The following is a 23,231-nucleotide window of genomic DNA, read 5'->3' as shown; positions in this document are numbered from 1 at the left end:
AAGATTAATATTTAAGCTCGTTAACCAAGGTATAGTTAAACCTCTATTAGAGTTAATACAGTCGATTAATTAACTACCACTTTTAACATTAATCTGCTTTAATGGCCTTTAAGCTAGATGGCAGAGCTTATATAGCTAGAGCCTCTTTTTGCCCAAAGAACCGTCCTAAAAAGGCCTGCTCTATGCTTCCATATTAGTAATATAGGAGCTTTACTTAATAGCAACCGCTTATTAATAACCCGGTATCCGTATTTGCCAGTAAGCTTGCCGTATATTATTAGGTAGAGATTATCCTAATTAATAGGAAAGATACAGCCATAGTTCCGATTTGCTAGAGGAGGCTCTCGCGATACGGAATCATCTTAATCACCCGATTCGGTATCATCGTCAATTAGAAGGGGGGAGGAAGCAGTTAATCCACGAATCTTACGCGGTGCTAAAGGAGTTAAATAACGCGTAGATCGTAAATTAAATAAGGAAGAAGTAGAGGAGGAAGCAGATAAAGAAGCTCTACTGCCTGGTTAACGCGTGAAATGTAATATACGTTGCATTTTGTATAGGTAATAAAATGGTAAGCTTTAGCATGGGTTTCGGCGCGCAATAGAGATATTGGGGAAAATGCTTTATTTACTATGGCTAAACGAGAGATTCCCACGGGTTTCCCATTGCTTGGCGTATAATTAACCAACCAGATCATCCAAATACCCTTAACTTCTACCAAAAGCTTTAACTTACCACCAAATCTTACCGCCAAGACAGCGAGCTGTCAGCTAGCTGCAGTCTTATAGCTGACTGCTTACATTAGCAGCCTCTTGGCAGCGAAGCTGACAGCGTCGCTGACTCTTGGACACACTGGGCGCCTATAAGCTCTTAGACTCTTAGGGAGAAATGCCTCTTAGTATAATATAATTAGTTTAGGACTTCGCAGGACTTTACAGGACTAGGGTATAGTGGTTTGATTGGCTTAGGAGTTTACAGGAGTCCACAAGCGTGGCACTAGGTCCTTGGCGTCACGCCGTGGCGCAATTTCTCCCCGGGAGTCTGATTTATGAGATAACTCCTGCTGGGACTGCGCAAGTCTCTCGGCGCGCGTAGATTCCACTAGTTCATCCCAAGTAAGCCCCAACCATTTAGAGATATTTTTAGCTCCTAGAAGTTCTCCTGGAAGCTTCCCGCTCCTTTTTACATTTGGATCTGCTCCTTGCCGGAGGAGAAACCTGACCATTTCAGCTGCAGTTGCCGTGGTATTTCTAGCAGCCAAATGGAGTGCTGTATATCCCTTGCCTCCCGATATTGCATCAACAGTTGCTCCATTCTCTAGTAGAAATTCTGCAATTCCGATCGAGCTATCCCGTTTTACAGCGATCTCGAGGACATACTGTACCGGAATGCGCGCACCCAGCTCAAATGATGCTTGAAGACACTCGATTATAACTGGTTCGTCGTTTGGGCTTCCCTCTTTAAACAATCTTACAAGCATATGACTGTAAGAGCTGAGAGATGGGTCTGCCGAAAGTAAAAGACGTATCATTGGAGGTGATTTAATTTCAATGGCACAAGCGAAGGCTCCAAAGCCAGCGCTCTCATTTCGATAGTCCAAAAGAACCTTGACCAATTCCACATTGTTAGCTTCCACGGCAATCGTCAAGGACCGTACCAAGGAGTTTATTACGGGTTCAGGCAAGATGCTGTATGTTGTAGAGATTCGTTCTAGAAGGAGTTCCATAATCTCGACGGACCCTCCTCCTGCCTTGGAGATCAAAGGTGGCAACGAGTTAGAAGGGACTTGTTGAAGAAGATCGCGAACACAATCGACCTCGCCAGCTTCTATTGCGTCAGCAATTAAATCTATTTTGAAGCCTTTGATGTCCAAGTCAATAGAATACGAGTCATTTGCTGACGACCTGGGCTCATGCTTATGGCAATCCGACATATGCCGTGTCAGGGCAGGCTCGGAGGTGAATCCAATCTCTGCGAAATCACAGGCTCTGATGATACATTTGAATGGGCGGTCATGAGCCAATAGATGAGACCTTCTTTCAGCGTACGTCTCAAACCCAATTCGGTAGAATTTACATCCTAGCCTGTCGCATTTGTACAGTCGCGTTCCGTAGTGGATGCCCAGGGTAGAGCAGCGACAACCGGATCTATGCTGCCTGGATGGACAGAGTAATGATTCGAAGAGTCGGTAGATCTGCAGCGAGGATGTCGAAATCGTTAAAGGGTCTTGATTCTTCCAATCATCACCTGTATATTTTTTGGTTAGTGATGCTCTTTTAAAGGGTTTACAACGGGATGATGACCGACCATCACTAGCACTCAGCTTCCTTCGTTTAGCTATGAAATAGTTTCCCGCTGAAAGTCTTTGGTGCATTTCTGGCCAGTCCTTAAATGCTTGGAAGAATGACGGAGAAGTTTCCTTATCGGAAGGCTCCTCAAAGTCTAAGTTGCTCCGTGCTTCCACAAAGGCGCTGATTTCTTCGCAAAGCCCTTTAAATGTAGGGGGCTTATCCCTCGCCCGGGCACATATTTTAATATGTTCGAGCCAAGTTGATTCCGCATATGCCTGCAATACATAGTCCCCAGATAAAATAGATGCGAGGATGGCTTCTTCTGGGAAGCTTGTATCAAAACAATCGAATGTGAGATAGCACATGCATACTGAAGCTATGCTTCGATGTGCTTCCCATTCTTTCAAGAAAAAGTTGCTTTGCCTGCCGAAAAGGTATCTGGGAGTATTAGCTCTGCTACTTCGGTATCACAGGAGGTGTCAGCAGGCTCACTCCTTAGCGGTGAAATGTACGAACTGGAACACATCACCTTGGTTCTCTATTATTGGCCCACACAAATGAACAATATCGCGAATTAATTTTTGCTTGTAGGCGAATGTTTTAGCTCTAGGTTCGATTCTGAGCGCAAGTTCAAGCTCGTTTCTTCTAATTGGAACTAGGGAGCAACCAATCCATTCTAGTATCTTTCGGGCTTCAAGAAGCTCCCTAGGTCTAAGCTGCTTGGCGAGCCGACCTACGATGCGATCATATCTGCGCCAGAGAATTAGCATGAACTTTGATAGTAAGTAACGGGAAGAAACAAACGCTTCGTCTAGGCCTTCGGGTAGGTTGTTGACTTCTTTTTGAATATCCTCAAGGTATATTTGAGAAGCCAGATTGTCTAGTACTAGCTTGCAATATAGAAACATCCCTGCCGTTGTAGGTCAGACGTGAGAAGAGCTAAATTACCACTCTACTCACCCTTGGAATTTCCTGTGATTGGTTTCATTAAGTCACGAATCTCGTTGGATGTCGCAGAATCAAACCCAAGCCCGGACAGCCATGTGTTCACTCTTGCTCTGACATATGAATCAATATCTTGACTGTTCTTGTGATCGATGCGGATAGGTTCAGTGCGTTGTCCCATAATTTTAGAGATATCGACTTCTGCCCTACTACTGATGAGTAGTTTCATGTTCTCGCAATTCTCCAATATTTCCAGAAGTGATTGTATAAGGGCCCCTCTCTCGTATTCTTTAATTTCGTCAACGCCATCCAAAATCACATAGACTGGTTCAATGGGGTTTACCGACGAAGACTGGCTCGAGTCATTCGGGTCGATAAGCACTGCCGCTCTACTCTGTTCCGGTTTGGTGCTGCCAATACACTGCAGTAGGTCCACTAGTAAGCTTTGGGCGAACGCTTGTGAGCTAGATATTTTTCGAGGATTTGCGTGGTATAGCATTGGCTGCAAATCCTTGTGCTCATATAGGAGCTGGAAAATGAAGGTTTGTAGAACTTTGAGGGTAGTTATGCGTTCTCTGTTCTGGAAACTGAGGAACGCGAACAGAGTATTTCTGGAGAGTTTTTCTGCGCGGTCTACGATGGTAGAAGATAGGACAGTTTTGCCCGCTCCAGGGATACCAATAAGCCAGAACAAATTAGTGGAGTGATTAATAGGATCGAGCCACTTCCTGAACCGGTCCTCGTTCTCCAACCATTCACCAGACTTTGCGCAATATTTTCCTCGCAATCTCTCAAGCTCATCATCGTACAGATGCGGGGATAATAAGAGTCTCATGGACTCAAATTGTTGGGTTTGACGAGCCTCCTCGTTCCGTTCGTACTCCTCATACGCTTTTGTACGCGCTGCATCAGCCTCGATTATGTTCGCCAGAGTGACTTCGCTGTCCATAAGAGTGACATGATTTCCTATGTTCCGTAGGATCAAGGTGATCTTAGATGCATATCTTGGCCAGAGAGACTCAAACAATATTCTCCATTCTGGGCTCAAGGTTAGTCACGCCGGAATAACTGCTTTAAAAAGTACAGGTCAGATCTACTTTTCTTCTTGAAGAAGTTCAGGGCGGTGGCGTGGAAGTCTAAGATATCCTTGTAGAAAATACAAAGGACCCTCTGAACCCTGCTATTTGAGCTGAACAGGTCTGCATATATTTGAAATCGAGGGAGAGCATCCCCTATCTGAGCCATAGCATTTACAATTTTATCATAACTTCGCACAAAGGTACTGGAGATCTGGATTGGCTGTCAGTAGAGTGATATGGAGCTATGTATAATCCAAGTGCTCCAAAGACTCACTTGCAGCAGAAGTTTGATAGGACCCTTCGAATGATCATTAGTAATGGACCAACAAAGATACTTGCTATGCTACATACCCAAATAATCGCTAGAATTTCTGGCTTCACTTGCACGAAAGTGTCAATAGTTTGTACGTATTGTCTCATACACTCGAGGTACGGTTGTATTTTATTCAGGTTCCGCAATGTTCCTGATTTCTCTTGCTCCTTCTGGATCTTCTCCGTCGCATCATACACTTGCTCAATGGAATTATATTGCGAGAAATCGTAGTCATGCGGATCCGCAAGGCTTTGTAGAAAATCCCTTCTCGCAAAGTCAAACGCCTCTTGAACGGAAGATGAGGCTGACATGGCGTTTTCGGCAGTGAAATGTAACCTGAAATCGTATAAAAGTATATGTCGAAGTCGTGACCGCGGTACTGTGTCGGCGACAGGTGAGTTTAGAGCATGCTAGCAGTGGGCTGTTCAAGAAGAGGCAGCGAAGCCTGAGGCTGAAAATACGATGAGAGTGATTGGCTGGATGTCGAGGCGCAGTTTGTGGCTAGCCACTCAACCAGTCATTCAATTTATGCCCCCGAGGGTACATTCAACCTCCTTAATGTCCCCTAAAAGCGATCGCAATAGAATCCCTATGGGGTTCACTTGCTTGAGAGAGCCATAGAAGCTTCTCTGTATATCTCATCGTGAAGGTCCTTGGGGTGTAGAATGCTTTTAGCTTGGCAATAACTGAATGGACCACCTCACACAAAGTAAAAGGATATCCTGATTATTTCTGGGGATTGTTTAGGTTCTTACCCTGAACATAAAAACGCGGATCTTCTGTGGTTGGGTTTGGGACTCTCCTCATGCTTACTAATTAAACCCGCATCACTCGCGAGATTCGAATGGCGTTGAACAGTCACCTGTTAATCTAGAATTTATGCATTTCTCTCTTATGACTAATAATGGCTCGATATGAGCTCGGTAATGCGGAAAACGCGTTTCGTTTGCATATCTGATACTCATAATCAGACACCTAAGCTGCCCCGAGGAGATGTGTTGATTCATGCTGGTGACTTGTCTAACCAGGGGAGTATCAGCGAACTGCGAAAGACCGTTGCCTGGCTGGAGAAAGCAGATTTTGAAGTGAAGATTGTTATTGCGGGTAATCTTGTCAACTCAATAGATAAGAACTATCTAACACAATACCTCCACAGGAAACCACGATGTAACTCTCGATAGCCAATTCTACGAGAAACATGGGCCCCTCTTCCACAATCAACACCGCCAAGATCCTGAGGCATGCCAGAGACTCTTCACCGAGTCCTCGTCCATCACCTACCTGAGGCACGAGGCTACCACTATCCGGCTACAGTCACCGACAGGTCCTCATACCCAGTTCAGTGTGTTTGGGAGCCCGTATTCACCTGTCTTATGGACATGGGCATTTCAATATAGTGAAGCGGAGAGCGTTAGGCTCTGGGATGATATCCCTTTAGACACGGACGTTGTTATCACTCATACGCCCCCCAAGAACCATCGTGATGCAACTGGTAGGGGACATTCGACGGGATGTGAGGCCCTTCGAAGAGCGCTATGGCGCGTTCGTCCGCGATTGGCGGTTTGCGGGCACATACACGAAGGGCGCGGGGCGGAGCGAGTACGATGGAATCTCGATGGCCCTCAATGCAGATATATTGAGGTAGGAACGGAGGCCTGGACGGATCCTGGGGCGGGCAATAGCAAACAATCACTGGTAGACTTGACCTCGAAAGGTGGGAATTCGTTAGACAATGACGGCGCTTCGACACGTCACGACGCCTCAAGCCTCGCATCACGGTGGCCATTCTCCGAGGGTGGGGGCCAGCCTCAGGTCCCTCAGGTCCCTCAGCCTAGTGTGCCCAAGTCAACCTTCCGCTCGGAATACATCCGGGGACGCCTCAGTGGGGGGACGAAGGAGGAGAAGGCAGTGCAGCAAGGCTTAACTGAGAATCTAGGGGGGTCGCTCATTGAGGACGACTGTGCCGTCTCAGGTACGCCTAAGGAGGGGGCGTTCGAGGGAAGAGCGGGAAGGAAGGAGACTTGCGTGATCAACGCTGCTATTATGGCTAGTAGCTGGGGAGGTCCCAAGCGATTCAATAAGCCTATTGTAGTCGATATTGATCTACTAGTATGGGTGGACACGACAAACGCTTAATGATGCAGGAGTACATAGAGAGTGGTTCCGCACAGAGTAACAATTCTGCTGGTGCTGGATGATCTCACAACGTTTCCGGTATGCTCGGAAATCACCGTAAAAGCGGTTCTCGATGGTTCAAGCTCAACAAAGTGTTTCCTCGAATTATCTGGGGCAACCAAGCCCTCTCACGCAAACAGCGTGGTGTTGCGCAGTGGAAGGCGTCGGGTCCCTGGGTACACGCAAGCAGTTAGAGTGTTTACGGCTGAGGTGGTCTCGGGCATTGATTGGCAACAGCCCTTGCTCGTGATGCCCCGCCTTTGTCACGTCCCCGCCTTCGATTCAAACCTTGATCCCTTATCGCCATTGACCGTTTGCAGCTAGGGACGGGACGGAACGAATGGGTGCAAGTGGGTGCCTAGGGAGCTGCCTCAGTGCCCAATTGAAGCAATATCGCAGGGCGATCAGGAGCCCTCTTCTCGTTGGACGAGGCAGTCTTGGAGAATTAACACGTAGAGCTCCCATTATTCTATGCGCAAAGGATCTCTCGCCATTATAGGTCCAATGTATCGCCTTGCGAAAGCCTTGGGATATGATGGGCCAGAAGACGTCGGCTGCCATGGCCATTATAGGTCCAATGTATCGCCTTGCGAAAGCCTTGGGATATGATGGGCCAGAAGACGTCGGCTGCCATGGCCATTATAGGTCCAATGTATCGCCTTGCGAAAGCCTTGGGATATGATGGGCCAGAAGACGTCGGCTGCCATGTAAGCGCTGGCCTGTATGGCAGTCCGAAAGTCACACCATAGCGACCCAATCCACAGGCAATCCCACAGACCTGTGTCTGGGCTTTTAGGAGTTTCGGCACTTCCTGGCTACGAGCATGGCTTTCGTGATGGGATGTGACGAGCAGACCTATGTCGGCGTGTTTCGTTTCGGCCTTATAGCGGCCTAGGTGGTATCTCTTGTTGCGTTAGAAATCTTATTGTTTCCCGTAGGGAGAGGCTTCGAGAAGCGACCTCTGGTGTTCGGGGATTTTCATGGCGCCTCCCTTGATTTCATAAGATGCTTGATCACTCATACTTGTATTCCATATTCGAAGTCCCGCGGAGCCCGTCTGATGGCGAGGGATGGGGAGTTTCTTGATGGATAATAATGTAGAGAAGCGATTACCCCGAGTCTTCTGGATTCTGTCTGGAAGACGCTGCAGGAGGCCTCAAGCCGCCGACCTGAAAGGCTCGCGGGCAGTGATTGGTGAGTGGTTTCGCACCGCTTGTTGGGATTTGCTGGGATTTGCTGCAAGGTCGGCCCACAGCGGTCTCGCGATTTGTGGAGCGTGGCTTAGGCGTGGGTAGCACAGGCAGAGGCCTTTTTAGCACTGGCTGGCTCGAAGCCACGGGCTCGTCGCGCTGGGAACGTCGCCATCGGAGGCTACCCAGTTGCGTCTCAGCCAGTAGGGTCAACACCAAAGCAGCTGGGCTCATGTGCCCAGCTGGTGCGCGAAGAGCGCGAGAGCTTGCATCGGCCGCTTGGAGGGGAGCAAGACCAATGGTGCCGTCTGTGACGAGGCCTGCTCTCCATCGAGGAATGCTAAGGTAGAGCGCTGCAGGCTGTTGTTCATCATCTCACGCCCAGCCTTGCTTGGATAAGGACTATCTTTAACAGCCTCCTGCGCCATCAGCTGCCTTTGCACAGAACGACAGCAGAGCGCGCAGCAGCCTTACAAGACGAAACGGGGTATGCTGGAAGCCTTTTCTGCATTTTGGATAATTAACTGCGAACATCTCCCTTTAACCCGCCCCTCCTCCCCCCTCCCCTTTCCCCCAACGCTGGACGTCGGCCTGCTTTTGTTCCTGACAAGCGCTGAAACGGCCGAACCTGCAGTGACGTACCGCCCGCTTTGATTACACCGCCAGATCGCCAACGACAAAGCTCGCAAAAGACCGCCAGGCCGATCAAGAGACCACCAAAACAAAGCCCAACATTGCCTCCCCGCTCTTGACGGGCTCTTGCTTGCGTTTACTCAAGAGAAAGAGAAGAGTTCGCCACGAGCCACGCTTACATTTGCTCACGTTTGCTCACGCTTTCTCTCGCATTCCATTTCTCCTTCCGGCTTCTCCGCTGCATCTCAACTTCCCACCCTTACTCAGCGCTGGCTTAACCACCGACGGCCGATCTCCCCACGGCCAAGACCTCGGCCTCACTCTCTCCACACTTATACACTTGCACACCGACGCCAGTCGTCGCATTTCATTGACACCTTCTAAGTCTAGATCTTGTTGTACAACTATCGCCACTATATCTGGCACCATCATTCATTGAAAACCATCGCCTCTCTGCATCGCATGTGTTGCTTCCCAGCTTTAATCCTCGGATCCCTCACTCCTTCAACCAACTTTAACTCCTACTCTAGCTTTACTCAGCCCCCGCCGTCACTCCTTCGTCACAATAATGGCCTCTTTGTTACCACCGGACCCATATGCTGCGTTAGGAGTCTCCAGAAATGCGGATGAAGCAACCATAAAGTCGACATACCGAAAACTGGCCCTCAAGTGTCATCCTGACAAAGTCCCCGAGGAGTCTCTCAAGAAGCAAAAGCAGGAGGAATTCCACAAGATTCAGACTGCTTACGAGATCATCGGCGACGCAGATAAACGCGCAACCTACGATGCGGAGGTTAGATTAGCCGAGTTGCGGAGAGAGAAGCTAGAGAGGGGCGGAAGTGGTCCTCGTGTGGAAATTCGAACCGCAGGCTACGATATTCGCACCGCCGCACCGTCAGGGGCGACTTTTGCTACTCGTGGACCCCCACGATACGAAGATCGCCGACCAAACAAGTCATATGACGATGACAAATACTACGAGGATAGGTCGTCGTCGAGGAAATATGAGGCTTACGAGGCCTACTCAAAGCGAAGTTCGCCACGCACCGCGCGTACGGAGAAAGAGCCTGTCAAGGTCACATCAAGAACTAGCGACAGATCAAGGTCTGAGCAGAAGAAGACAAGGGAAAAGGACGAGCGGAGAGATCGTCAAGGCAAATATGCTTTTGTCGCAGAGGAAGACTCTGCCGACGAAAAAGCCCGCTATGAGGCTGGCTATAGGAAGAGGGAAGAGGCGAAGCTCCGGGAAGAGCGATATGCTGCTGAGGATGAGGTGCGGAGGCAAGCAGCAGACGCCCGACGACGGGCTGATGATGCACGACGACAAACCGAGGAAATACGACGACAAGTCGAGGAAGTAGCTGGAAGGCATGCACGCCATAGCGACGACCGCGATCATGAGCAGTACGTCGATGAACGGCAGCGGAAGCTGGACGAACAGCAAAGCGGCGTCAAGAGCTACATCGAACGTGCTAGAGCCTTAGCTGATGCAGACCCTCGGCCGCAAGCCAGCCGCACAAACTCATCTCGAGATCCTCGAGATTATTACGACCGTTCTCGACGAGAACGCCCGGAACCAGTTAGACGATCCTCTGCTCGTCCAAAGGACCGAGAACCACGACCTGGTTCATCGGGTCGGGATAGCCATAGGGAAAGGAAATACTCGAGTCCCGAAATTGTGGAATGGGATAGTGAAAGGAGGATACCATCTTTCAAGCACTCAGCTTCCTCTCCAGCTGAGATTAAGGTGCCACGAACAACCCCCCAGCGCGCTCACACTATGGAAGCCAAGTACGATCATCGCCGCACCGAGACATCTCCAACGCCTGGCTTCCGCCGTGCAGAGACTGCGCCGATAGCTCAAACAGCGTCGCCTACAACTACACGAAGAAAGGAAGCAACACCCGTGCGGCCCTCTACCCTTCGCGCTTCAGAAACTGTCTTACCTAACGACTCTGGTTACTCGAGTCCTGGCACTCCAGAGACTATGTTTCAATCAGCTCAGCCTGCTCAACCGACTACCACAAAGACTTATCATTATGGCTCAGGGCCCCAAGGCGGCGTGGGCGGTCGTTCAGCAGAAGATATCCGTATCGCGAACGGCCACCGCACCGTTCTCCATGAACCTGGCACCCATCGCAGAACTCGCTCGCCATCCCCGATTCGGGACCACGATCGTCACCCGCTCTCAACCGCTCGAACCGTACCAGCGCCTACTTCTGGAGCGCGCTATACAACCGTACGTCCCACAATCAGCCGTTCCGCGACAATGAACGTGAGTCCCGAGCGTCGGCCTAGTCTGGATACGAAGGAGCGGGGTCGGTCGCGGGAACTGTACGGCGAAGTCGGATCGGATTTCCTCCGGCGCGAGCGTTCACGACAGCCAACGAGTTACAACCCTGACCAAATCAACTGGCAAAGGAAGATTGGCCCTGAAGATATTAGCTGGAGTAGCCGTGGCCGTGAGAGAGTTATCCCGGAGAGGGAGAGGGACTACGCAAAACCAACGCTTAGAAGAGGCGAGACTTTTGCTTATTAGCCCATCAAAGTTTTTTGAAAGGGATGCTGGATGCATCCCCGTTGATGTGAATTGGAGAATGGAAGAGTCATGGGAAGGTTTAAACGGAGTTTACTACTTAACTGATGGATTGGGGTAGGTGGGCATGGGCCGGACTGTATTAGGATGGGAAGGGCATGGACGGCTAGGTTCACGGAATGTGGATATGGGTGGGAGTTTTTCACTTTTAACAACTCTTTCACTAAATGGAGTGGCGTAATTGGGGGCACAGGCGTTCTACTGGGTTTTTCTCTTCTGCTTATCTTCAAGCATGATGGATTACTACAAACCAAACATACCGGAAACGGAAGCTGTCATCGATAAAGACAGTGATTATTGTACAATTTTCTTTCTTGTCATAACAGTCTCTCTCGCGTTTGCACGCCTGGCGGCTGACTCTCGCTTTCCCGCCAGTGTATCATGTCTCACTCACTTCTGGCTACTGCATAACTCTCTCTCTCTCTCTCTCTCTACCTCTCCATCTCCCTATTTTTGCGCGTTCTTTCCTCTTCGTGATCATGATCTGCGGACGAGGAGTTGGAGGATGGGCGGGAAGGCGGACAAGTTGCTTTTTTGCTCTGGCTTGCGCTGCTGCTCTTTCCTTCTTCTCTTCTTTGTGCTTGCACGCGCATGGTGCGGTTGGACGGTGCCGGGGGGTGGCGAGGACGGTTGTCGCGGACGCTGTGCATATGTCTTCGCTTCATGACTGTGATACGGAATGATAACGACTATTTATCCGAAAGAATGCGTGATTTGGCCGAGATTGGTGATGTGTGATACATGAAAGATGGGAGGCGGTTGTGTGAGGCTGCGCTTTTGATTGTTGGCTGCTGGAGATGATGGGTTCATTTGGTGAAAATTTACTAGCGGGGGTGGAGGGGACATGTAAGTTTTTTTTTGCTCATTTCCTTCCTTTTACAGTTCCGTTTCTTTAAGCATGTTTTTAATCTCGTTGAGTTTTTAAGGGTTTAAGTTGAGAAGAGAAACCCGCAACTGAGCTTTATATCCATTAGCGGAAAATGCTTCTGTGGCTAGTCAAAATTTAGTAGCCGCTAAAGGATACTGGCGTTTGGGTTTCGAAATCGATGGGTGCTCTCGAATTACATATATGTTTGATGAGATATCTTGATGCTCACGGTATCTATGGCTGGGCGTATTGGTACAGTGGGCAGCATGCGGCAAGATATGCAGTAGATTAAATGTATAGAGGCACTACATTCACAACTACGTGATTCCAAGGCTATGACGAACTTCGAAAAATAAAACACTATACTTATGCTTGAGCTTCTTAGATTGGAATCGGTCGAGAAGTCACCTATCAGCGGAGTGGTAAACTGTTAGCTACACAGTAAGACGTACAAACTGTGGAGCTCTAGGTAGAGCATGTATTAGCTAGACTGGAGGGTATCAAATGTCCTTGTCTAATGATGAAGAGTTCCACAAAGAATCCATAAACACTGCAGCCGAGGTAAGGAACACAATTACAATGAGGCTTTTGGTGACTGAACTTCACAAATCATTAATTGCTAAAGAAACATTTGCCGGATAGGCCCTTATAGATGCATGGGGGTCTCAACACTGTGGGGGGCTTTCAGCAATCTCAGTTTCAACATAGAACACGCTTCAGGACGGGCTAAGGAGCTAACCAAGCGAATCTTTTGATTAATTCCTATGACAAAGGAAACCCAAATTATTCATCAATATTCCAAACATTCCTAAAGTTACTCCAGAGACCCCGTAGGGCCATCCCAAGATATCCCGACTCACTGTCCGACTCTTGTCGGGCAGGGCAGTAAAAGAGACTGCATAAACTTCGACAACGACACGGCCACGCAGGCACTTATCCCTTTGAATTCCACATATGTACCCGTAAGAGAGTGCGTGCGTGGTCCGGTTTAGTCTGTAACGCCGCTCATAAGCCTGCGCTGGGATTTACCCATCGTCGTGACTTTAACTCGAAATAAGGACGGAAAGGAATAGGTAATGAGAGTCCAAGGAGATAAATGAGAGGTTGGGGACATGCGGAGGAGACGTTAGGTTAGCTATAACTATGACTAGACACTAATCCCATCAATCGCAGATTCCCAAAGTTTCCTGATCAGCTAGCCAAGCATTGCGTGAGTAAAGACATCCACCGCATTATTCTTTCCAAATCTAAACGCCGAATACAAAAGGGAAGGAGGGAGTGGCTATGCTTGTGCAAGTAAATTTGTCGGAATTTGTTTCGGACAGTAACGAAAACAATGTAGACAACAAATGAAACGAGGCAAAGAGGTATGTAAAAATGAAGGGAAGGATCGCTAGGTTTTAAAAGCCAACCGATGAAGATGCTCATTCGAGCTGAATTATCACGACTGCACGAGCCACTATCCGCCACTGCGCTGGTGGCGCAGGGGATGAGCTGTTGGTGGCGCGTCTCTAGTGGCCCATCGCGAGCTCCGAGCGGTGGCTTGGCGGTGTGTGGATGGAAATCTTTCGCCTGTCTGGAAATTGCCAATAGTGGGTGGTTGGAACGTGCCCCACTGATTTGCAGAATGTCTCGTTGGAAGGTTCGATTCGCGTCTGTACGGGCGAGTACACCATTGCCGGTCTCGTCTTCCTGCTCGTTTAGCAACTATCCGAGGGAGGGACCGGATGGTATCACGGCGGTGATGGGTTGATGTCAGGCCCGTCCAGAGGCACCTTCGTTGGGGCCAAGGATGAAGGAGCGTTCCGAAAGCCACGGTGTCGATCATAAGACATCCCAGATGTTTCTCACAATGGGGCTCACGCCTTTCTGTACCGGACTTCGAGGATCCTCATCACCTGACTTCGGGGCTATCCAAGCATCACCGCTGTCCTTGTCATAGTGTTCATGGTTGTCTCTCACCGTTTCATTCGATGAAGACGGGCTAATATCATCGGAGGGTTTGCCGAGATCAACGTGGAAAGGGTTCATAGTAAACTCAGTAGCACGCGGTGACATTAGCGCATCGATGTCGTCTGCCGTGGGCGGGAGGTTGGGTGATCGGGGAGGTAGCAAAGCGGCCACTTCAGTCTGCAGCTTATGGAGACGACGCTGCTCTTGTAGATTTGGCGAGGAAAATCTAGTCCGAAGAGTACTTTGTCTAGGCTGGGTCGGGAGGTGAGTTCGTGATGAGATCTTTGACCCAGGGGCCACGGTAGATGGCTGTTCAACAGTGTTGGATTTTTGCATATGTGGTTCTGGTGAAGAACTCAGGCTGTCGATTCTTCCCGGTGGTTTTGCCAGTTTAAATTTCGGAATAGGAGCCAGAGCTGGGGCAGATGGTTGGGAATGAGCAGAACTGTTTAATGAGGCGAAGCCTCCGAAACTTTGAGGCTGAGCCAAGTGTTGTGGTGGATGGACTGGGTGAGCTTGTCGATGAGGAAATGTGCCGTGGATTTCAGCATTGTTGCGGTCTTCAGTGAAACTTGCACCATCGAAGGGATTCTTATAGAATTCGAATTTTCGAGGAGATGTAAGGCCAAATATATCATCATCGGCAACAAGAGGTTTGAGAGGAGTCATATGAAACTCTGCCGATCTCGGTGATGTGGCTTCCAGGGAAATTGAAGGTTCAGGATGAGCAAAATCGTTTCTTGGAAACTCAGCCGTCGTAGGAGAACCAAGATCAAAGGCCGACTGGGGTAGTGCTTGATCGGGAGTTTCTTGAGGTTGCTGTTCAGGGGATGAAGGAAGATTGAAATTAGTTGCCCGAGGGGATAGTAAGCCAAAAGCATCATCGAAGTCGTCCTGTTTCAGAGGTGTCATATGAAACTCGGTGGATCTTGGTGACATGAAAGGCGTGTTTTCAGGAATGTGCTGTTCGGTGGGAGGAGACAAATCAAATTGAGTCGCACGAGGTGATAGCAAACCAAAGGAATCGTCGAAGTCATCTTGTTTTAGAGGCGCCATGTGGAATTCAGCTGATCTTGGCGACACGATTGATGGTGATGTCCCGGACATGTGTTGATCGTTATGGTGATCATTGTGCTTCTGCTTTTTAACGGGTAGCTGACGAGAAAAATTGGGCACTGCTAATGGTTTCCACTCCGCTCGCTGTTCAGATTGAGTGCTCTCTTTCTGTGAAGTTTGTGGAGTTATTTGCTCATTCTGGGATACCGCTACAACTGGCACAACATGGCCTTTGGGGTCCACATACGGAGTGGTATTAGACATCGGCCCAGTTGACAGCTCGTAATTGGTTTGACTTGAACCCCATGAGCGACGGAATCCAGGGGAGAAAAATACCCCAGATGGCGCAGTCAACGGCCCCGGAGATATTTCGATCATATTTCCTGTGCTTGCTCTTTGCAAGGCTGGATCATTTTCAGGTGGTAAAGGTGCGGTACGCGGAGTTCTTGATCCAGATGAAGAATCCATTTCGAACGGAGAGCGTCGGGCGTTCCCAGTTGATGCTGCTGAAGGTAGTGCTCCAGAGCTTCTTGGTAGAGCCAAACCATAGACTTGGTTATGGAAGGCCCGGTCTCCGTTGGCTCTTAAGAGGCCATTCCTGAATTCCTGAAGTTGCATGATCAAATTCATGTTCGGTCCAATCCACTTACTTCGCTTCTTCACAGCGTCATATGCCTCCTGCACGCTAATACCTGGGTTCTTATACAGGCCGTACGCAACAATCAAGCTTGCAGATCGACTTACACCGCATTGACAGTGCACGAGGACCCGCTTACCATGTTGTACCCTATCGTCGATTGTTTGGACAAGCCTATATAGATCTGGAACAATATCGGTGTTGTGCTCCCATGGAATGTGAATGTACTCTGGAGTCTTGAGTGATGAGGTGTTTTCTGTAAGCACAGATCTTGTCGGAATCTCGGAAATAGGGGTGGCTTTAGGTGTAGTAGGCGAGCTATTTTGGGTATCCAGCGCCATTTCTCTCGTTGGGATAGGAAGTGCAAAATCGATTGCATTAGTGCCAGGGTTCGCTACCGGTTTCCCGTCGCGCCGTCGCGTTTCTAAGTCTTCTAGCGAATCTGTATCCGCTGATGACACAGTAAAGGGATTCTTGACTTCACTGGCAACATTGAGAATAACATCATAGTTGGATGCTTGTTCTGCAGTAGGTTCGAAATAAAGGTATACACCTGATTCATAAATGCAAATTGGTCCATTGGGGTATGCCGCTGGTTTCTCCTCGCGGGACTGCGGAATGTCGAAATTTGGCTCTTGGTCCTCTTCCTCTTCCACTTCTATTGGAACTTCTGCAAAACCATGCGGATTAGGTTTGAGGGGACGCACGGAAGGAAAACGCATTCCTCCCGAGGGTGCTATACTTGGCGAACATAGAGGAAGTGAAGGCGAAGATTGAAAGTGACGGAGTGCAGGACGATTGAATGAGGGAGTAGATGGAATGACCAACCGCATGGGCTTATTATCAGTCCCCGGAGTTTGGATGGTCAAACCAAGATTGCTGGGTTTCCTCCTTGGTGGCGTTGGTGGTTTAACAAAAGAAGGCGAACCTGGTGCAGAAAATGTCGATTCTTTCTTTACAAGTGGTAAAGATGCAGAGGAAGCAGCTCGACCGGTATTTAACAAGCTAGACGTATTTACTGCTAGATTTTTTAGATTCCTGGGCTTTTTGGCTGGTGTGGTAGGGCGCTGAAGTTCGAAGAATGTTGTCTGGGGTGGTTCTATGGATCCTGCTTCTGCTCGTCGAGATCTGAAGTTCGCCACAAAAGATGAGGGTATTGTTCTGGCGTGTGGGGATTCCGGCGACGGTCCAGGCGAAGGTTCAGTCATGGATGACGAGTCCATGGTGGATATCGTCGTCGTTGGCGAAGAATCTGTGGATTCTGAAGCCGAAGTCGATGTGCTATCCCGGTGCTGGTGAAAAACCGAGAAAGGGCCGTTGGACGAGCTTGGGCTATGAGTGATGTTCCCGCTTGACGCAGGCCTTCTTAGAAAATCGCCATGAGATCCGATACTGTTTCGCTCCGAATAATCCCGTAACCCTGTGGTGTTTGCTTCCTCGTCGAAAACCGACATGAACGAAGGCATTGGCACAAATGATCTTGAGCTCGTCTGCACTGGCATACTTGACTTGCGTCGAACAGGTCGTCCGTGTGGGCCCAATCCACGACAGCGTGACTGTTGAAGTGGATTATCTGGTCCGTACGATGGCCTCACTGGGGAAGAAGGGGGAGAGAAATGTTCGGTGAAATTGTGCTCGAGCTTTTTGGCGTGAAGAGAAGGATTAGATACTAAATCAGGAGTGAAGGACCTTTTCAAAGTTGGACTGTCAGCTTTTCGGACCAATGTAGTAGTTGCCATGTCTTGCTCTGGTGAATACAAGTATGCGTGTGCGTGAGGATTGCTGACGTGTGATGGAAAGCTCAGGCGTCGTGGAGAAGAAGATTGCGGCGTAGTGGGCATCGCGTGTGCTGGCACGAGAGATAGCAGCATAGCGACGTGCTGCAGCGACTTCAAAGGATCATGGGCGAAGCATAATGGGCAACAGAGGAGTGGGAGTACGAAGTCGCAGGGAGGAATTGGGGCACGGGAAGGATATTGAACAGACGTACCGGATTGCCAACGCGGTGGCTGTCAAGCTGTGAGGAGCTTGAAACGAGATACCAGATCTCGACTAAGCGCCAGAGGGAACGACTGGTCAGGCGATGCGCCTGTCCCTGAATGCAGCGCAAAGGAAGAAAAGTTGAGGCAAGATTCGAAGAGCGGGAAAACGGACAACGCTTGGCGGCGAAGTAGTCGTAAAGGCACAACTATAGTCTCCCAGAGACACGCAAGTTGAGCAGACCGAGAACAACGACAAACGTATGGCGATTGCAGGCAGAAGTCACGCTGGACCTGCTGTGAGATGTCGTCGCAGGCGCTGCGGCCGTCGGGGGGAGAGACAAGGAGGGGAAGAAGGGTGGAGGTGAGGCCGTGTGGGCGAGAGGGAAAGCGTCAACAAGTCGAATGGCAAGTGGTGTTGGAGATGTCGCAAACGGATTCCCTGAGCCTGGGCGGCTCGACAACCCACCAAGTGGCCAATGGCGAGTAGACGGATCTTTTTTTAGCACCGCCTCCAACGCACAGGACCAGGAGGGGGGCCGCAGCGGCGCTGATTGGGCATATGGAATGGGTAACCAACCGAATCGTTCTGAAATGAATAATCAGAGCCCCGTCACGCGAGGCGGCGTCGCTGCTGCCGGGGTGGAGCAGTTAGCTGCGCTGGGGGAGCTGGCCCAGCCAGCAGCCAGCAGCCGGCAGCCAGCCACGACGGGCGTGTAGGCGCGCAGAGGGTGGCAGTTGAGTCGTGCCCCCGATTCCCGTCACGATGCCCGTCACGATGCCCGCTTCTCTGACGAACTCAGGGCTATGGTTTAATCACGATGAGCAGATCTATCTGATATAACTGATATAACTGTCAACCTGATCGGACAAAGAAATCTGGGGAGCTCCCGCCCACCCTCGCCTACCCTCATTTCTCATGTTTATTTATAGCCGCGGTAATAATAATGGTACGAAACATGACACAAGAGTCCTAGCAAATCAGCAGCAGTCCAGAATCAGTCGAGAATCAGTCCAGCATATCGGCGTCAAGCCCAGCCAGGCGACCATTTATTGAAGCGAAAGCCCACGACAGAAACAACGAGAGGAATATACGACTGGAAATTGGGCCATATTGTGTCGTCCATTAGAAAATTCCCCGAATGAGGCTCTGGTGCGGTGCTTCAGCGCTTCAGCCCGCTTTCTCAGCTCTCCGCGCCTCGTATCCGAGGTACATTTTGTTGTTCCGAGGAAGGAAGCACGCCGCCAATCAAGCCGTCGTGATGGTCCTAGTAATGTCTTGCAAATGCTGACTCCCAAGTATGCTTCACGCTCACAGCAGCAGCAGCTTTTGTAAAATGGCAAACCATGACCACTTCAATGACGATATACGCTGAGCCCCATTTCTCACGATACAGCTTTTGTCTTGGAGGACTTAGGATGTGCAAAAGCCATAACAACAGAATTGCGACAAAGAACATGGCTTACCTCGACCAAGCCTACTTCACTAGGCATGCATCTGAGGACATCCCAGACATGGTACCAATGGCATAAATGAGTTTGCTTCATGCGATGAAAGACTGCAGCTGGGAGCTAACCTATTTAGGAATGGCGAGCCGAGTTTTGCCAAGGCCCACAACAAGAATTTCGCACCTCGAATTCCTGGACCTCACGACCGCCAGCCTCAACATCAACGTCGCCTACTAATATACAGCCAGAATGACGAGTCGGCCTATTGTCTCCATCCTGTCAGCCGATGGCTCTGCCGGCAGCTCCACACACCCTCTCCCAGAGGTGTTCAAGGCCCCAATCCGCCCGGACATTGTCCAGTATGAGAATGCGACATGAAATTGGAGAGAGTGTTCGCTGATATCGCTACAGAACCGTCCACACTGGCATGGCCAAGAACAAGAGGCAGCCATATGCTGTGAGCGAGAAGGCTGGCCATCAAACCTCTGCTGAGTCTTGGGGTACCGGTTAGTACACCTGCGTTAGTCATTTAGAATCGTGCAAGTTTTTGGATTAATTACAAGGGCTATTGGGAATCTACAAGAGAATTAAGCTGATGAAATTCAACATTAGGCCGCGCTGTTGCACGTATTCCTCGTGTCTCTGGCGGTGGTACTCACCGTGCTGGTCAAGCTGCTTTTGGTAACCAGTGCCGTTCTGGACGCATGTTCGCACCAACAAAGGTCTGGAGGAAGTGGCATCAAAAGATCAATCTTGCCCAAAAGTGAGTACATAAAACTTTCCGAGCATTTTTCCTATATCTAATGGTGTTATTAGGCGATTCGCAACCGCCTCTGCTCTCGCTGCTTCTTCTAATGCTGCTCTCCTCATGGCCCGTGGGCACCACATTTCCAGTGTTCCTGAGGTCCCCCTCGTCGTTGCATCGACCGCCTTTGCTGACGCCGCAATTACCAAAACATCTACTGCTCTCGCACTCTTGAAGGCTGTTGGAGCCGGCGCAGACATTGAGAAAGTTAAGAACTCACGTAAACTGCGTGCTGGCAAAGGCAAGCTCCGAGGCCGACGACACAAGCAGCGCCGCGGTCCCCTTGTGGTCTACAACGCCGAGGAGGATGGCAAGGAGCTTGTACGCGCCTTCCGCAACATTCCCGGCGTTGAGACTTCATCCGTCTATGCCCTGAATCTCTTGCAGCTTGCGCCTGGCGGTCATCTCGGTCGCTTCATTGTTTGGACTTCCTCCGCATTCGCCGCTCTTGACAAGATCTACGGCTCGACAGCCGAGCCATCCACATTGAAGAAGGACTTCCTCCTCCCGTCCGCAGTCATGAAGCAACCCGACCTTAGCAAGCTCATCAACTCATCCGAAGTCCAGACCGTGCTGCGGCCCGTTCGTGGGGGCTCCGTGACGAAGCGCACTCTCACACAGAAGAAGAACCCGCTGAAGAACAAGCAGGTGCAGCTACGCCTGAACCCCTACGCAGCAGCGTTCTCCAAACAGAAGCTGGGTCAGTCAAAGGTGGATAACGGCAAACCAGCGAAGACTGGTGAGACGTTCATCAAGCTTGTGCATGAGAATTAGCGTTGTGGGCTGTTTTTTGTTTTGCAAGGGTTCTATAAGGCTGAATGGGATGACGATCAGGGGATAGGTAGCTTTTGTTAGAGCTATCTATGGAGCTAAAAATAACTAGGAAGCTTCACAGATTAATGTGCTTCAACTTGTTCATTGATAATTGCATTTGTGATATTGAAATGACCAGGAACCTACGTTTACGTACCACGTAATTGATCAGTGTAGAATGAGAAATTTCTTAAGTATGCTGTATTAATCACATTTTCAAAGTTGATCTCATAAATTGTTATCATCCCTTACCCTTACACACCAAAACCTAACATGCTCTGAATCCTGCCCCAGATAAAACAACCAACCCTGACTCCTAACTCCGCCCAGCACTCGATCATCAAACGCTCAGCTCGCCCTCCGCCTCTACACCAAATAACTTCAAATAGCCATATCTCTTAAACATCCTTGCACAATCCACGGCATTCGGCGTCCCTAACTCCTTATCCGCGTTACCTTCCACTAACACTCGTACTACCTCACCATATCCCTTAAATACTGCCCCGGCCAGCGGACTTTGCCCGCGGTCATTCATCACGTTTGGGTCTGCGCCAGCGGCTAGTAGCATCGAGACCGTTTCCGCATGGCCGTGATAAGCTGAGAGCATGAGTAGCGTGTCGCCCTAGGAAAGTGTTAGGAATGCGATGCTGGTGTGGGAATGGTATGGCATCTAGAGGAACGAGGGTTTGAGGAGCTTACGGCATGGTTTGTCAGGTTTTTGGGTATGCCGGCAGAGATGTATGTGTTTAGGGTAGAGGTATCACCGGCCCGGGCCAAGTCAAAGAGTTTGGAGGCGAGATCGAGGGCGGCGGAAGGAAGAGACTCGACAGGTTTAGGGGCGGAGGGGTTGACAGGTGCGGAAGGAGTTGGATTGACGGACGAGGAAGGAGCTTCGGTGAGCTCTGGGTTGGATGTAGCGGGGAGACCCATTGTTGATTTAGTTAGAGGCTTGATATGTTATGAAATGCTAGATGGAGCTAGAGTAGTAATTAGAGCATTAGCATGGCAGGATAAACGACGGTGAACGTGACGTTTTATATTCTCGTGGAGAGCAAAGGAAATTATTCAGAGAATGAGCCTCGACTCGCTGATCGGCCAGAAATGCAGCGATGTCATTGTTCACGGAATTTGCCGCCAAGGCTCGACTTTCACCAGCTTCGCCGTTCACCACAACACCCACCCTGAACTTCTTCCATGTCACTTAACAGGCCCCAACGGTCCTCCGACCCATGGCTTCACCACCTCATATTCCCTCCCTCAACGTTCCCCGAAAGCGGCCCTCCCTCGCGCCACCGGGCCAACCATCCAAGCGCCGCAAGCCCTCCGCTCTGCGCCAGGCCTCCTTCCCTCCTGAGGGTAATGGCACTGCAGCCAGCACACCGCGCTACTCGCGCTCTCCCTCAGTAGAAAGCTCCATTGCCGGTACCACAATCACGAACGGCACCGGCGGCGGTAGGAAGCGGCGGCGCGCGAATGGGGAGGATGCACAGAGCGCGACAGGGACAAGCGTGAGAGGTGGGAAGGCTGGTAGTGCGATTGAGAGCCAGAATGCTGCTGCAGGGGAGCAAGATGACGAGGATGAGGAGGAAGAGGGTGAGGGTATGGAGGCCGTGTTAGAAGGGGGAGGCAAGATGGATGAGGCTGCTGAGAAGCAAGAACGGGAGCATATGAGGTAGGCTATCCGCTACTATCTTTGCGTGGAGTCACTGGTGCTTCAGATTAGCTGCTCAGAGATGCGATTTCGGGTCTGGAATGATGATTATGGTGATCAAAAGTTGACACAGAAGCAGTCTTCTTGTCGAAGCGTTCGACCAAGACCAAACCGAGCGTTATGAAATCTGGCGACGCGTAAAGTTAAAGAAGGAAATCGTTCGGAAGGTATTCTGCTGCTCACCGCCCTTTTCTTTACTATACACTAACTTCACACAGATAACAAACCAAACTCTCTCTCAATCCGTCCCCCAACCTGTCATTCTAACAATAAACGGCTACACGAAAGTTTTCATCGGCGAGCTCATTGACCGCGCCCTCACTATCCGCGATGAATGGGCCGCCTCGCGCGCCCTCGTCTCAAACCCTTCTCTCCCGCCCTCGCTCCTTCAGGCCGGTCTCCAAAAACCTATCAACTACAAGCCAAACGCTGTCCCCCAGCCAGGCGATCTGCAGCAGGCAGGCTTATCTCAATCGCATTTACCAACCCCAAAAGCTCCCTTTTTCTTACCCGTTGAACCGGAGATAAGCTTAGGTGAGAGATTAAAAGAGCGGGATAAGGGACCGCTAACGCCGGATCATTTGCGTGAGGCACTGCGACGGTATAAGAAGGACCGAGAAGGGGGGGCCGCGGGGTTTGCGGGTTTGAGCCTCGAGGGCGCAGAGAGAGCAGCAGGGAGGATGGGAGGGCGGGCATTGTTTAGATAGGCTGCGTTGCACCCTCGCTGGGATAACACAC

The 23,231-nt window shown here is 50.1% G+C and overlaps 7 protein-coding genes across 7 annotated transcripts; 4 read left to right on the top strand and 3 right to left on the bottom strand.

Annotated features, from left to right (window-relative positions):
- Positions 1 to 774: 774 nt before the first annotated feature.
- Positions 775 to 5,351, bottom strand: K441DRAFT_608632 (uncharacterized protein). The gene is made up of 9 exons (XM_067645478.1): positions 4,667 to 5,351; positions 4,590 to 4,613; positions 4,334 to 4,526; positions 3,673 to 4,274; positions 3,252 to 3,588; positions 3,096 to 3,201; positions 2,784 to 3,041; positions 2,308 to 2,729; positions 775 to 2,247 (listed from the first exon to the last, which is right to left on the bottom strand). The coding sequence occupies exons 1-9, from the start codon at positions 4,937 to 4,939 to the stop codon at positions 965 to 967; spliced, it is 3,498 nt and encodes a 1,165-aa protein (XP_067505499.1). The 5' UTR covers positions 4,940 to 5,351; the 3' UTR covers positions 775 to 964.
- A 203-nt stretch (positions 5,352 to 5,554) lies between these two features.
- On the top strand, positions 5,555 to 6,746 carry K441DRAFT_508481 (Metallo-dependent phosphatase; the record flags this gene model as incomplete). The annotated part of the gene is made up of 3 exons (XM_067642070.1): positions 5,555 to 5,732; positions 5,785 to 6,449; positions 6,528 to 6,746. Coding segments are annotated over 3 exons (1,062 nt in total), but the record flags the coding sequence as incomplete, so codon positions are not given.
- A 2,448-nt stretch (positions 6,747 to 9,194) lies between these two features.
- K441DRAFT_422410 (heat shock protein DnaJ) lies at positions 9,195 to 9,413 on the top strand (the record flags this gene model as incomplete). Its single annotated transcript, XM_067641554.1, has 1 exon — positions 9,195 to 9,413. A coding segment is annotated over one exon (219 nt), but the record flags the coding sequence as incomplete, so codon positions are not given.
- Positions 9,414 to 13,914: 4,501 nt separating this feature from the next.
- K441DRAFT_695412 (uncharacterized protein) lies at positions 13,915 to 18,277 on the bottom strand (the record flags this gene model as incomplete). Its single annotated transcript, XM_067652812.1, has 4 exons — positions 13,915 to 15,791; positions 15,876 to 17,616; positions 17,727 to 17,825; positions 18,239 to 18,277. 4 exons carry the CDS (start codon positions 18,275 to 18,277, stop codon positions 13,915 to 13,917), a joined length of 3,756 nt encoding a protein of 1,251 aa, XP_067505496.1.
- A 1,017-nt stretch (positions 18,278 to 19,294) lies between these two features.
- Positions 19,295 to 21,092, top strand: K441DRAFT_64340 (60S ribosomal protein uL4). Its single transcript, XM_067646718.1, has 4 exons — positions 19,295 to 19,523; positions 19,576 to 19,670; positions 19,777 to 19,927; positions 19,981 to 21,092. Exons 1-4 carry the CDS (start codon positions 19,414 to 19,416, stop codon positions 20,741 to 20,743), a joined length of 1,119 nt encoding a protein of 372 aa, XP_067505495.1. The 5' UTR covers positions 19,295 to 19,413; the 3' UTR covers positions 20,744 to 21,092.
- On the bottom strand, positions 20,915 to 21,871 carry K441DRAFT_658049 (ankyrin). Its single transcript, XM_067648276.1, has 2 exons — positions 21,482 to 21,871; positions 20,915 to 21,404 (listed from the first exon to the last, which is right to left on the bottom strand). Exons 1-2 carry the CDS (start codon positions 21,710 to 21,712, stop codon positions 21,123 to 21,125), a joined length of 513 nt encoding a protein of 170 aa, XP_067505494.1. The 5' UTR covers positions 21,713 to 21,871; the 3' UTR covers positions 20,915 to 21,122.
- Positions 21,872 to 22,011: 140 nt separating this feature from the next.
- Positions 22,012 to 23,200, top strand: K441DRAFT_676348 (TAFII28-domain-containing protein; the record flags this gene model as incomplete). The annotated part of the gene is made up of 3 exons (XM_067650941.1): positions 22,012 to 22,454; positions 22,573 to 22,660; positions 22,712 to 23,200. 3 exons carry the CDS (start codon positions 22,012 to 22,014, stop codon positions 23,198 to 23,200), a joined length of 1,020 nt encoding a protein of 339 aa, XP_067505493.1.
- Between the last annotated feature and the right edge of the window lie 31 nt (positions 23,201 to 23,231).

Source organism: Cenococcum geophilum (genome assembly GCF_001692895.1).
Source record: "Cenococcum geophilum 1.58 unplaced genomic scaffold K441scaffold_15, whole genome shotgun sequence".
In the NCBI taxonomy this organism is placed as follows: Eukaryota; Fungi; Ascomycota; class Dothideomycetes; order Gloniales; family Gloniaceae; genus Cenococcum; species Cenococcum geophilum.
Note: the sequence above shows the minus strand (reverse complement) of the source record. Positions and strands in the feature narration are given on the sequence as shown.